This window comes from Stegodyphus dumicola, chromosome 2, assembly GCF_044657685.1.
Source record: "Stegodyphus dumicola isolate Sdum_Otavi_A_Nest chromosome 2, ASM4465768v1".
NCBI classification, from domain to species: Eukaryota; Metazoa; Arthropoda; class Arachnida; order Araneae; family Eresidae; genus Stegodyphus; species Stegodyphus dumicola.
Window position 1 is genome coordinate 186,633,078 of NC_140769.1, and position 14,569 is coordinate 186,647,646.

At 30.6% G+C, this 14,569-nt stretch overlaps 1 protein-coding gene across 1 annotated transcript in view; it reads right to left on the reverse strand.

The window, feature by feature from the left end:
- The window catches only part of nst (phosphoglucomutase 3-like protein nst), a 77,505-nt gene that overhangs the window by 2,555 nt on the left and 60,381 nt on the right, over positions 1-14,569 (reverse strand). Inside the window, exon 16 of the mRNA XM_085811529.1 lies at positions 2,266-2,317. Coding sequence (XP_085667655.1) covers positions 2,266-2,317 — 52 coding nt within the window. The remainder of the gene's footprint in view (positions 1-2,265; positions 2,318-14,569) is intronic.

Sequence of the window (14,569 nt, forward strand, 5' to 3'; positions counted from 1 at the left end):
TCCCTCGTCATGATAAATATCACAAATACACGTCAAATAGTTTTCTGGTTGCAATTTTAATTTCGACTATGCGTAATGTATGCTTTATATTTATAATGTATGCTTTACGTATGCACGTGTTGAAAGAAATGTTTAATACAGTAAACAAATAAATATTAAGCTTTTTTTTGTAAATTTTGATACCCTTTAGATCATAATTGCTCTTTATTTCATAAATTATGGTTTCATATTTTTAATTTATAATTTCTGCATGCCATCTTACCAGATTTAAATTGATGATCTATACTCCGGAAAAAACCCTAATCCGTAATTGCTGAAGTCCCAATGAGTTCGGATTAAAGACTTTGTACTGTATACTCATAAATTATACAACCAAAAGTTGCTTTTGTGAACCAGTAGATTGCTTGCATTTATATTTCTGCTGCTTAAAGATGACTAATGCAGACATATGCTTTAGAGGAAAGTGAAGGCTTCTTAGCATATTTATTCACTTTGAGACATAACATGGATACATCACAGCTAGGCTAACCATTACTTTCATTTTTAATTGAACAATAGTGGTTTATTGCTATACTGTAGTATCTTAGCAAAAATCCTAATTTTCACCCCTTTTTTCAAATACTTTTTAAAAATATTTAAAAATTAACCATTTATAATCTACAAACAAGTCAGTGTTATGGACACTAATAAATCCTATGAAGATGTGCTGAATAAACTTAATAAGAATACAAAAATATCACATTGGCAGCACCTGCAAGTCTTAAACATTGTGTAGAATATGTAACATTTATGCTGTTTTGTACAACTGCGAGCTGCATCATACCAGGTTCGTACACTTTTCTGCATGTGGAAATTAAATACTTTTAAGGACTTAAAGGAACACCAAAGAAAAAATTAAGGACTTATAAGCTTAATGATGAAGTGACATTGTAGTTGATTGAATTTCTTTTCTATTATCTTTGTTTTTCTTTAATTTTTTGAATTGGAGTATTGCTTGTTTGAAAAGTTTTGGTTTTAACATTTTTAAAATTCTTTAAAGTATTTATAGGATTATTTGAAATTTATTAATTATGAATTTCAATTTTTGGTATTTGTGAAAAATTAGTTCTAAATTTCTTACTTTATGTCTTTACTGATATATACTGTACACACACACACACACACAAACACACATATGTATTTCTCATGAAATCCGTTCATCTGTCCTGTTTCTATCTGATGGAATTAAGATGAGTATAATCACAGCATCAAATTTCCTGAAGATTCCTACTGCAATAGCAATTCCAATGGAATACTAAGCAGGCTTGCACAAAAATATAAAGTTATTTAAAATATTTTCATAGATCTATGTTATTGAAGCTATGCAAAGTTGAAAAAATATAGTACTACTAAACAAAAAAATAAATTTTAATGGAACCAGTAAATCATTTCACTAATAATCTCAAAAATCACTGCAAAATTATTAATTAAAATAGAAATTATTGATTAAAATATGCTCAATAAATTAAATAACTGAATTAAAAGTTTAGGCATGTAAAAACTTATGATGTAAGTTTAAAAATTTCCCTAAATAATAATTGTTTTGAAAATAAATTTATTTCTTTTTAAATTAAAAGTTTAAATAACTTGATGTCAGTTAATCTACTAAGGTAAAACAAGTAGCAATTATCTATGCTGCGGAAGCGTTTAGTCATGGAGGTCTTCTAAAGAAAATATGCTGATAAGTATTTAAAAAAGACAAAAATGCATGAGAACTTATGTAGATTGCATAAAAAACTAATTGACACTAAGGGTATTTGGCAACTTTATCCATGCTGTAACATACAAAATCTGGCATAAAATGCAAGAATGTCAGCTATTGAAAGGTTATAATACAAGTATTAATGGAAAAACAAAGTTCTCATAAATTTGAAATCTTACTTTATCTTCTCAGCTATTGATGCAAATGATAACATGTTGAATTTTTTATTTACTTATTCATAATACAAATAATAACTATTTTTAACAATTATACATATGTTCAACTTTCATTAGTACTGCATGCACCTCTGCTCTAATCAGTGTTCAATTTCTCTCATACTATTCAATTCTCATTGCTACAAGAAGATAAATTCTTGGTTTACAATGAGCAGCTAGTAGATGCAGTCATAATGAATATAGAACTAAGTATATTGTTATTCAAAAATTACTGCTGAGCTAAATTCCACCTATAATTCTGCATAACTCACAGATGACAAATAACTAATGCCAGTAAATTTAACTTACCTGAGTGTCTGCTTCAGCATACACTCTAACAATATCCTCAGTACCAGAAGGTCTATAAAAATAAATATATTTTGCATTGAAACATTGCTAAGTATTTTATATATTTACCCAATTCATTTTAATAATATAGTAACTTAAAATACTAAAGTTTTATTTGAATTTATTAACATGTGCATTTTATCAAATAGATTATTTGTCACTGATTTACTTAAAAAGTGGAAAAATCAAATAGTGGCCATGGAACTTAATAAGGAGAAATCACTAGAATATATGACTAAGAAATTTACAGAATTTAAGATGGTTTATTAAAAATACTATCAATTGATTCAATAATGATATCATCCAAATGCTAATAATTATACAAATAAAGGTTGAATTTAATACTACATTCACAAATTTCCAGCATTTAAATGCATGAATAGTTTTTTAAATGTTAATTTATTGTTTCAAAATTATCGGTTGGGTACATTAAAAAATGGCATCAATTAAATATATTATTTAAAAAAAGGAAATACATATATTAAGAAATATTGATACTGCTTTTCAATCACTCAATTTATTAAGGAATTACATTTAAAATTTTGAAGATAATTAAAAAATCTTATGCTCTATCAGCAGCAACATTTTGGGAACTCGATATCTGCTAAACCACACTGAAAGTAAATAAAGACCTTGTGCAATGACAACACTTGCTAGGTTGTGTAAATGATAAATACCATCCTATATAACTTAACAAAAAAAATTGTATTGGACACTCCACTGAAGATGTTTCTAACGTCAAAATGTTTAAATAACAAGACATATGTAACGAGAGATCTTCAAAACCACTAATTCAAATGATTATTCGAGACAATACTAAATATACTTTGGAATCACTGTATTGTTTTTCCAATTTATCCCACAATTAAAAGTTTTAAAGTTTTTATACATGATTTTTTTTTGGATGCATTTTTGTATTATAAACATTCCTGCAAGGGGAAAAAAAAAAAAAAAAAAAAACTTATTTAAAAAATGTATAAATCATTCTTTTGGATAATTTTCTAAAATACTAGTATTAATAGTGCATACTCCATTTCTTGTCTATAATCCCTTAATATTTATCATTCTCTTACATACAATCCCTTAACACTTACCAATGATAAAATTCAGGTATACTAAATTGTATTCCACGTATATTTTGTCATATCTAGATATGGTAACAAGAGCCTTCTTGTCATGGAGAAAAATCTGAAGAAATGCTTTACAAATTGTAATTTAGTGAATATGGGCCTTAAAAGTAATGAAAATTTGTGCCAAAACAGCCTTCCCTTATAAGGTATTTCTCCCGCCTTCTTAACCTGCCTTCGTGATGTAGTAGTCTGCACGCTGGGCGCCTATTCCAGAAGTCCGTGGATCAATTCCCAGCAAAGGCATTGTATATTTTTCATCTTTCCTGCTTCCAAAATACCTAATGTCTCTACAGTGGCACCGAACTAAAAGGGTGGTAGATGATAATTCTTCACACCCAGGATTTGGCAATTGGAGCCCCTAAAAACCCCAGTCACCTTTTAAAAGGGGGCATATATAAGGTATTTCTCCCACCGTCTTAGCATGGTGTAGTGGTCTGCACGCTGGGCACGTATTCCAGAGGTACGCGGTTAAATTCCTGGCGAAGGCGTTGCTCATTTTTCATCACTCCTGCTCCGAAATAACCTAATGTCTCTACACCCTCATTTAAGTTATTTATGACATGAATGGAACAAATTATTCTCAAAGAATATTATGCAGTACCACTGATATATGTAGATTATTAGGAGAATCCTAAAAAGTGCCATTTGGAAATAAATTTATATCACAGAAAAAGACAACTAATATCTTACACTGTTCCTTATATTGGCATATGGAATCATAAAGTGCTTTCAGATGCATAGTCATCCAATAACTTTAATTTCTAAAATAAAAATGTATTTACTAATGCTGTATCATTGCTGCTTATTGAGTTAGGAACAATTCATAAATATATGATCATTAAATCAATCATTTCTACCTAGCCACTTTTAACAAATATTGCAGTTAAAACAATGCAACAACACATGAAAACTTGACATGTTGTTTGATATTTCCAAATATTATTGACATATTTCCAAATATTAGGTTTAAAAATTAACCAAGCATAATTATAATATTACAAGAATGTAGAGAGAAAATGTCTTAGAATATAAAAAATGGAGGAAGCTAGTTTCTCATTAAAAAAAAATTCCTTCAGAAAAAAAAAAAAAAAAAAAAAAAAAAAAAAAGAAAATGCTTTCTAAACAGCAGAAAGCTCTTTGCATAATATCTCTTGCACAATGCCAACAGGATCTCATTTGGACACAGTGAACCAGATAATTTAGATTTGAACCTTATTTAACTCTTAGATCTCTCGATACTATACCCTTTGATTTCCTCTTTTAGAGGTAAAAGAGCACATGTTTGTTCCATCTCAGTCAAAAAGCTTAAAATATCATTTCTGTTGCAATGGAAATAGTTGCCATAGGTTCACTAGGAAAATATTTGGCAGAAATTTTCATATCACCTTGGCATTACATGGATAACTAAAAGAAAGCATTTGTAAATAAAATTAAGGCATTTTTGACTTCGATTCATGCATTGTTTATTATTTATTATATATTGTTAATTTTTTAAATTATAACAAGTGGAAATAAGATGATTTTTTTAATTACCCAGTATAACAGAATAACAGTGAAAATTTTATATTCTATTTTCAAATAATAATTTATGCATTCAGTTTCAAATTTTCAAACAACAGCTATTATATTAGATCAGAAACAGCAGCTTCCATACATTTTAAAATTTGAAAAAATTCCTGAAAATTATAAAATTTTGTTCATAAACTGAACTTAGATCAAAATGCTGTAATTAAAAACTAAAAGAAAGAGAAAAAAAGGGAAAAGAAGACGTACAAACTAACATGCAAGACAACTTCTCTAATTTTTTAGGATAAAGCCTAAAAATATTTTTTGTTTAATGAGTTTTTAATGCTAATTTTTAAATAATTTTCAAATTTACTAAAGAAAAGAGGTGCCACAAACTGAATTTGAAAATATTTTTACTTTAATTAAAATTCCATTTCACTCATAAGCAATAACTTTTTTTCAGTATAAATTATAAAAAATAATTAAATATTAAGAGTTCTATTAAATTTTAAAAGAATTTTCTAATTTAGGAAAGATAATGATAAATGACATGTTCATATACTACAGTTTATTACCGCTCTAAAATCTTAATCTGTATCTCTAAAAAATTGTGTTAATTAAAAATTTAGTTAATTTCTCTAAAAATTACCATGATAAATTAGGTACATGCAATATATATATATATATATATACCAAACAGACAGCAATGTAGCTAGGCCAAAACTTAGAATGCAAGTGCGTCAATGCCAATGGATTAAAAATTATGGAGTGCCTATGGTTCAAAACCATGTATCTCCTCATCAGAATTACGTAAAAGCGAGCAGAAATAGGAAATTTGCATAAATAGTAAACTTGCTGCTCACTTGAGGGAGCCACACGGCTCGAGAAAAGTTAGGGATACCAAGAATTTATAAAACTTAGGAATACATAATTTTTTTGTAAGATTTTAAATCATTTTTTGAATTTTGAATTTTTATAATTTTTTTGTATTTTATATATAGATGTATATATATATATATATATATATATATATATATTATATACACGATACAACACAAAAGCATAAAGTGGAGAGGAAAGACTTTACAATTAATAGGCTCATTGGCATGTGGTATTAAATGGGAGTGCAAATAATAAAGTTATCGCGAGAAAATATTCAAGGCAGAATTAAGTTCTGTGGGAGATGTGATTCTACAGTGAACAGAATGATAACTTTGCATAATGACCACTTCTCAGGTTTCAGGAAAGGATGACGGTAAAGCTTGGAAAAATAAGTAACTATATGGCAGCTCGCTGAGGGGACGTCCTTCCTTCATGGCACAGCGTCTAGAACTGGTGTTAGATTCCAAGTTCCTCTCTAAGCCGTGATTAGCATGCAGTAATTACATGCTGTGTTGGTGTTAGAGGGGTGTGTCTACGCCTTTTAGGTGGTGGGTAAATGTCGTAGTCCCGACGAATGATGGCTCTTGGTTTCTTTTGTGAGCTGCCAATCGTGGCTGGGTTGTACTCTCGTAGTTGCTGCAATGCTCAGTTATCAGTCTGTTCAATTTTGAGGAATAAATTTTGACTAAGTTTTTTAATAACATAATCCACAGATTTAATGTTTAAGTCCAAATGAATCACATCTGTACGGACGTACCAGGCTGCGTTCAGGGCTATACATAGCGTTTTACTCTGAAAGGATTGAAGTTTTTTCACATGAGTTTTTGCAACCGTAATCCAAATAGTATAAGCATACAAAAATATGGGGCTTATAACAGAGGTATAGAGAAGGATTCAGTTTTTAATTAGATGATGCTTTCAAGCGAAAAGGGGATAAAGTTGGGATCTGGCAGCCTTCGCTTTATTCAAAGTAAGCAAGTGCGTAATGTTCAGGATGAAATCTCATACTTGCCAACCTATGACACTCAAAAATCAGGAGATTTTTTAAGAAATCAGGAGATTTTTCACAATGTTAAAAAGATTTTTTAAATGATAAAAATATAGTTTTTAATAATGAATTAACTTTAAATAGTTACTAAGTCTTAAATGCAAGCAAAACAAAAATACCTTAGACATAAAAAACATTTTTATTACTTTCAACGTTTAAAAAAAAAAAAAAAAAAAAAAAAAAAAAGGCACTAATCAGTTTTCATACAAATGTTATGGACAGTGGCAGATTTTGCTCTCGTTAAGAAAGAAACTTCATAATTTTGTTCATAGCAATTGCCACGTAAACCTGCTTTCGCTAATAAAAGTTTTTCTAATGTGTCATCACTAATATTAGATCTAAATTTAGTCCTCGTTTTCGCAACAACACTGAAAATCCTCTCACACTCTGCATTACTATGGGGAACTGTCAAGATGGCCAACATAATTCTAGAGAGTTCACTATATTTTAAAATTCCATCAGCACCTTTCAATTTTCCAATTAACCTCCACTGGGTGTCAATCCTAGCTGATTTTATAACTTCATCCAAGTTTTCTAATTGTAAACTGCAAAATTGCGACTGCAGTATATCAGTAGCAACATCAATATCATCATCTTTCATGACTAAACAAAGTAACACAGGAAATCTGTTCAAAAAGTACCTTATATCAAAAAAAAGATGTATTTGCTAGAGCAGAAACATCAGCAACTTTAGCATGCAAAATCACTTCATCGTTGACTGGAAATTTATGTAGTATGTAATCACATACTCGACAGAAGTAACTTCTAACATGAAGATAAAACTTATTTTTGTCTTCTTCTGAATGTTCTTCCACTACTTTTGTAGTTGCAGCTCCTATTACCAAATCTTCATCTTCCTTCTGATTTTCTGTTTCACCATAAATCATATCATATATAGAATTACAAGACAAAACACAGACTGGTTTTACAAACTTTGATAAAATGTCTTTAAACAGATCATAAATCATTGATTGCAAAACATGAATTAATGGAATTCTGCTTTGTAAAATTGTGTTCAGAACATCGGATGATGGCAAAATGAATTGTAAAAACAAAAAAGCAAAAAACTTTGTTAAGGTGCGAAGAAAAACACATAAATATTCGTTCTTCACAAGATAAACTTACAGTAATTGGAAAATGTTTCGTGTGTTGAGCAATTTTTTTTTGAGAGAGAAATTTGTATCAGCTTTATGCTTATATTTTGCAGTATTATTTTGAGAACTGCCAGTTGAATTGCTGAATGATGCAGAAATTACAAAAAATCAAAATTTTTCTCATTTCAGTATTATGCAGCTGTTGGAACTGTTTCAATTTTTCCTTTCTTTCAAGATAATAACTCCTTTCAAGATAATAATAAATATCAACAATGTGTTCATCCACATTTAATGGTAAAGAAGCTGCCCCTTTTTCAGCTGCTAAATTTAAGAGGTGGCAGGTGCACCTCATAATCTGCAAATCTGAATTTGCCTTTCTTAAGATGCCTGCAACACCAGTCTTCAAGCCTAACATTACTGGTGCATTATTGGCACCAAGCGCTAAGCAATTATCCAGAGGGACTGCATTTTATTTTAAAGTTTTAATAATTAGCTGTGCTATATTAAAGCCTGTCGAATGTCCTTCTAAACTGGGGACAGAAAGTAAACTGCACTCAATTTCTGAATACTCTGGATTAAAAAAAAAAAACAACAATTGGATACAGTTTTGAATTGGTATTATTGCTTCCATCCGTAGAGAGGCATAACGGAGCTGTTTTAATGCAATCAATAACTGAAGATTTATTTTTCAAACCCATTTCTTTAACAACTGCACCTGTTTTGGTCCTTGCACTTGAGTATTTCTTAGCGATTTCACTATCGGGAAACATTTTTCTAAATAAAGCTGCAGTGTGATCCGATGCATTCAGTGGCAGGCTGTGCTCCAGTAAAAAGGCAGAGAACAGACATTCTGCATTAATCACTTTTTGGTCTTTTGTTTCCGAAGAAAAATTTAATTTTTCGTTTTTTCAAAACAACTTATGTTGTCCTTGTGTTTTTGTGTACGCACATGTTTGAGAACATCTGCCCTTCCACCAAGCGAAATCGAAAAATCGCAACGACAGATGGTGCACCTCGCAAATTTATTACATTTCCTTGAAGAAATAATGGAAGGAAAGTCAACTGTGTATGACTTTTGAAACGTGTACGAGTATTTCACCTTTCTCACAGACATATCAAAAGACGATAATTTCTAAAACTATTTCCTAAAGGCATGTGTACTCACACAACTCAGGACAAGATGAACGAAATAGCGAAAGAACATCCAAAGAACGGCCAACGGCCTTGAGCTTGCTTTGTGCTCATTGGCTAATATATGCCAGATGACATGCAGTGGAGCTCGATGCCCATTGGACAACTGGAGAACGAAGTTTCTGGATACGTATGCTGTCAATCACAAAGCAGAAATTCTCATCTGATTCGCAAGGTTTCATTTTAGATATAATCTAGAGAAAATTCAGTTGCTTTCAGACGTCCAAAATCTCTTTTTTTTTTTTTTTTTTTTGTTCATATAACGAAGTATTAAGCCAAGTTCCATAAAAATCGTGAGAAATATTAAGAATAAGAAAAAGTCGGGAGAAATATATTGTAAATCGGGTTGGCGGGAGAGCGGTCGAAAATCGGGAGTCTCCCGCCTAAATCGGGAGAGTTGGCAACTCTGAAATCTTATGTCAGACTGAGTTAGTTTTGGTCCTCACAGCATTCTGATTGGATGGTTAATATTGCTGTAAAATTACTACAGTCAAAAGTCGTTAATTCGGACACCCATAATCTGGACCTCAAAGCTACAAACTTTCTGCGCATGCGTCGATGCGCATAAGATCTTTATGGCTGCTAATATGCGTGTGCGCAAAATACGTTTACGAATGCACGTTTAATGTATAACGGATGGTATAATGTAAGCTAAAATTATGTAATTCAGTTAATATTGCAGATTGTGTTGTTCCATAATCTTCGAACTGGATTCGGCTTATTATTTTTTGCAGACTGTTAGAGCAATTTTATAAAAGTAAGCTTGAACTTTCGATTACGTCAAATAGAATTTCTTATATATATTTACTAATATGTAAAGGATCTACAAAGCGAAAGTATGTTTCGAAGTCCCTTAAACAAAAAGTGGAATTGCTGCAAAAAATGGATAAAGGCATATCCTTTGTTTATCTAAACTTTGTTTATCTTTAACGCTTAATGCTGCGGCGCCATGCAATGAATTGGAAGTTGATCTGTCAGCACTATCCTTATCTTCAGGGCAGATGTTTTTATTTTATTTGGCTTATAATTTCTTACTAAATGTAGTATTTCATCTCGATGTACTCTGTCTTTGATATGATTTAAATCAAATTCCTCATCATTATAATTCGTTTCCGATAGCGAAGAAAGTAACAGAGGTTATTGAAAACGAAAAAATTTCGATTCACAAATTAGTCGGTATTCCCGACACAGCAATTATAGGACTTGAACAGCGGAACTTTGTAACTGAACAAGAAATCATGTCTGTTTATAGAATTAAAGAGAATGTATTATCACATAAAAAATGAAGCAACTTACATTGAAAGGAATATTTAATAAAATAAACAAATAAATATTAAGCTTTTTTTTTTTGTGTGTGTGTGTGTGTAAATTTCGATACCCTTTAGATCATAATTGTTCTTTATTTCATAAATTACAGTTTCATATTTTTAATTTTATAATTTCTGCATGCCATCTTACCAGATTTAAACTGATGATCTATAATCCAGAAAAATCGATAATCCGGAATCACCGAAGTCCCGACGAGTCCAGATTAACGACTTTTGACTGTATTGGTTGTTTGAATTTTAGTTCCATTTACATCAACAGAATTACATTAGAATTATACGACATAGAATTTTCTTGAAATGATGCAGTGCAAATAGAGATTACTATTTTTAGATTAGAGAAGGAAAATTAATTTACACTTCTAATTTAATCTTTTACATATTCTTTATTTTTCTTATATTATGTAATATATATATATATATTCAAGGGAAAATAACTGTTCTACGAAATAGGCTAAATAACATTACGCGTTACGCCGAAACAGACCATTGAAGCTCTTGTTTAATGCGAAAAAAACTTTTTACAAAAGTATATTAGTATTTCCGAAAAAATTCTTTTGGAATAATTCCTTTTTAGTAGCTCCACTGCTCTGTCTCTTTTTCCCGACGCGTCCGCTGAAAAACACATTAAGGTGTCAAAAGCTATTATGATTCCGAGCGATGTAAAATAAAAATCAAAATCAAAGTAGAAAAATAATAAATTAAAATAAATAGCGGTCTGCTATTAGACAAAATACACATCAACGTACGGTCTGGTCCTTTACCTTAAAGACTTCGTAACTTTTATTAGAAGAAAGGTGCTGTAAACAGATAAAAATGTAATCGACATTGTAAGTAAAAAAATTTAATCGACATTGTAAGTAAAAAAATGTAATTGACATTGTAAGTAAAAAAATTTAATCGACATTGTAAGTAAAAAAATGTAATTGACATTGTAAGTAAAAAAATGTATTCAATTTTGTAAGTAAAAATGTCGCAGGGTCTTATTAGGACCAAAAAACTTATACAAAAAACGAAAAAACTGACCTGAGAGGTTCCGTCCTCAGCTTCCGGAAAAATTTTTTTGGAAAAGGGCGCAAAATCCCTTCTTGTTCAAACCAACATTCCTTATCGTACAATGACGTCATCGTGCGAAGCTATTAAAACTGAAGAGGCCAATGGGCTGAGAAAGTAAGTTGGCGGGAAGTCTTGTCCCCCTCTTTTTTACAGAAGGGGGTGACAGATGAGAAAAGACACGGAAAGAACTCAAAATAGCGTCAGTGAAGTTGTAGGAAGAACAAAACTGTTAAAAATAAGTGAAAATGGCTAATTCAGCTAAAATTACTTATTTTTGGCCACGAAAGAAAGTGTAAATTGTAAAATAATCATCTGTTAATAAAAGTCGTCATTCTTCAAGCTTGAGGGCTGTCAAGCTACTATGAAAAATGAAAAAGCCCGATTTTTTTAATAAAAGCGGAGTCTGGCCTTCTAAGTAATTTAAAACTATTACATAATAGTATTAAAGTAGAGTGCCAAAAACTTTGGAGGAAAGAAAATGTTTGTAGAAGAATTAACTGTACATTTACATTTATACAATTTTTACATTAGATAATCTGAATTAGCTATCCATCATCTGCCCTCCAATAGGCTTTAAGCAGAAAATTTCATTATCCCAAACTAATTATCTAAAAATTGGTAAGGCTAATGCCAGCTTTTTTTAAAGTATTTTTAATTATTTTCTTAGGAATTTGGTTATTTTTCAAAATCGTGACGAAGTAAAGTCCTTCTTCTTGTAAGTGTTCTGTTGTATTACAGATCCTTTTTATTCTAAGAAGCTGTGAAAAAATTGTGTTAATGATGATTCTTTTGGAAATATTAGAATTCCAGTTTGTTAACTTTAGTGTAGAAAAAGTGAATTCTCTCCTCTTGTCGTAGACTTTAATAAAATTGTAATCAATGATATTAAGGTCAAGGTATACTACATTATTTTGCACCGTATTTGTTTTATTTAGCTTTAAGCTAGTTGGGTAGATATTAGCTGCTTCTATTTTGTTATGGTTGTTAATGGCTATGATATCATCAATGTAACGATAAATGTGTTGAAAAAATTTTTGTTCTGCTACGTCCAGAGATCGGACAAATGTCAATTCTCTTGTGAAAAGGAATAATTCGCAGACGGAGCTTGAAAAATTTCCACCCATTGGGATCCCTTGTATTTGTTAAAGATACAATTGTTAAAGAGAATATAATCATTGAAAAGCATGCTCGTAAGAAAAAGTTGCCATTTTTCGTTATCAATTATTGTAGAAATCTGAGGAATTATATCTGGTAGAGCAAGTAAGCTGGTATAAATTTCTTCAAGCGGTAAGGTAGTATAAAGGTTTTCGAAATCGTAGCATTGTATATGGTCGATTTTAATTGAATTAATTGTCTTAATTACGAGTTCGTTACTTGAAATCATCCAGTTGCAATGCAGATCTTGAAAATCATAGTTATTAATCAAGTCACGTATTAAACGAAGTTTTTTTTGCAAAAAGATAATCTATTTCTTTAAGATAACTTTTGGTACTATTGGCAATAAACCTGAATTTAATAGGTGACTTATGAAATTTTGGAAGGGCATAGAGATTTGCGAATCTGTTATTATATTTCCGTGGATGTATTTTAAGTCTTTTATATAGTGCGTTAAATTTATTGATAAGAATTTTAGTGTTGGTGGTAATTTTTTGGTAAGTGCTATTACTATTTAGTTCTTTGTGCAGAAGGTCGAAATAAAACTTTTTTCAGAGAACACTAAAATTGTTGTTAGCTTTGTCAATTTTTGTAACGATAAAATTATCTTGTAGTTTGTTGATTAGATCAAAGAGTCATTTCTTATTGTGTAGAGAGTTGAAAGAAGGTGCCTCGAAGAGTGAATGTTGAAATTCTGTAATCAGCGCAGCTTTCCATTCAAGAAATGTGGTAGTGGGTAAATTGGATTTATTACTAGCTAACATGATAAATTTATCAAGATCTTGATTGAATTGTCTGAGGCAAAGATGTTTATTGATTCTAAAAGTAGGACGAAATTTGGTGCCAAGTTGTAAAAGGTCTCGTAATTCTAAGTCTTCAATGATGTTAAGATCTCCTGTTATCACATGTTGGTGGAAAGGATCGACATATTTTTGGTAAAGAGCCTGTTAGCAATGACACATGCAATTTTCTTGAATCTCGTGGTGGTTGATAACTAGTTGACCTAAGTTCTTTTCAAATTTAAAGCAGTGCTTAATTTGGAGTTGTTGTTCAGGAAGCAAGTGTTGATATTTTTTGAAAATGTTAGGTATTTTTAGTTGATCGTAAGAAGGGTGTTTGAATTGTACCGTACAAAACAGTTTTTTGTAAAAAAAATTGCTATTTTTTAGTTTAAAATTGCAGAAGTCTATAATTAAGTCTTTTATGATTTGTAAACAGCTAAAATTTTCATTTACGACTTTAATTAGATTCCACAAGGTAACATTCTTAAATGTATGTAGAAGTTTAATGGCATTCTTAGCAAATTCATTATGTTCAAGGAAGGAATGAAGATTTTTAATTATTAAATTCAGATCTTGAGTAGAAAAAAAATTTTTGTGTTTGGAATCACCTCCTCTGGTACCTCTGGTTGTTATACTGCTAAAAAATCTGAATTGTCCATATATTGAGACTTCTGTCTGTCTGTTGGTGGTATGACTCAGATAAGCATTCAGTCCGTAAGGGTAAAGTGACTTTTTTTGAAGTATGTATAAGGATTCCTTAAAAAGTCTAAGTTTAGTGTTTGGTACAATATCAAGCACGGTAATTTCTATGTTATCAAAATTATGCATATTATAATGCTCGAGAATAGCTGTATGCTGATTATTTTTTGTGAGATTATTGCTATTATTTTTAATTTTTTTAATATGAGATCTATGGTTATTAATTCTGAGGTTGAGAGGGTTTTTTGTCTGACCTATATATGTGAGAGAACATTCTTTACAGGTGATTTGGTAGATACAATTGAAAGTCTTTCATAGTGATTGTGTCTTATTAGTATTGGTGGGAAGTGGAGTAGCATTAGCCTTACAAGTTTTACAAAGCTTGTTGCTTCATTTA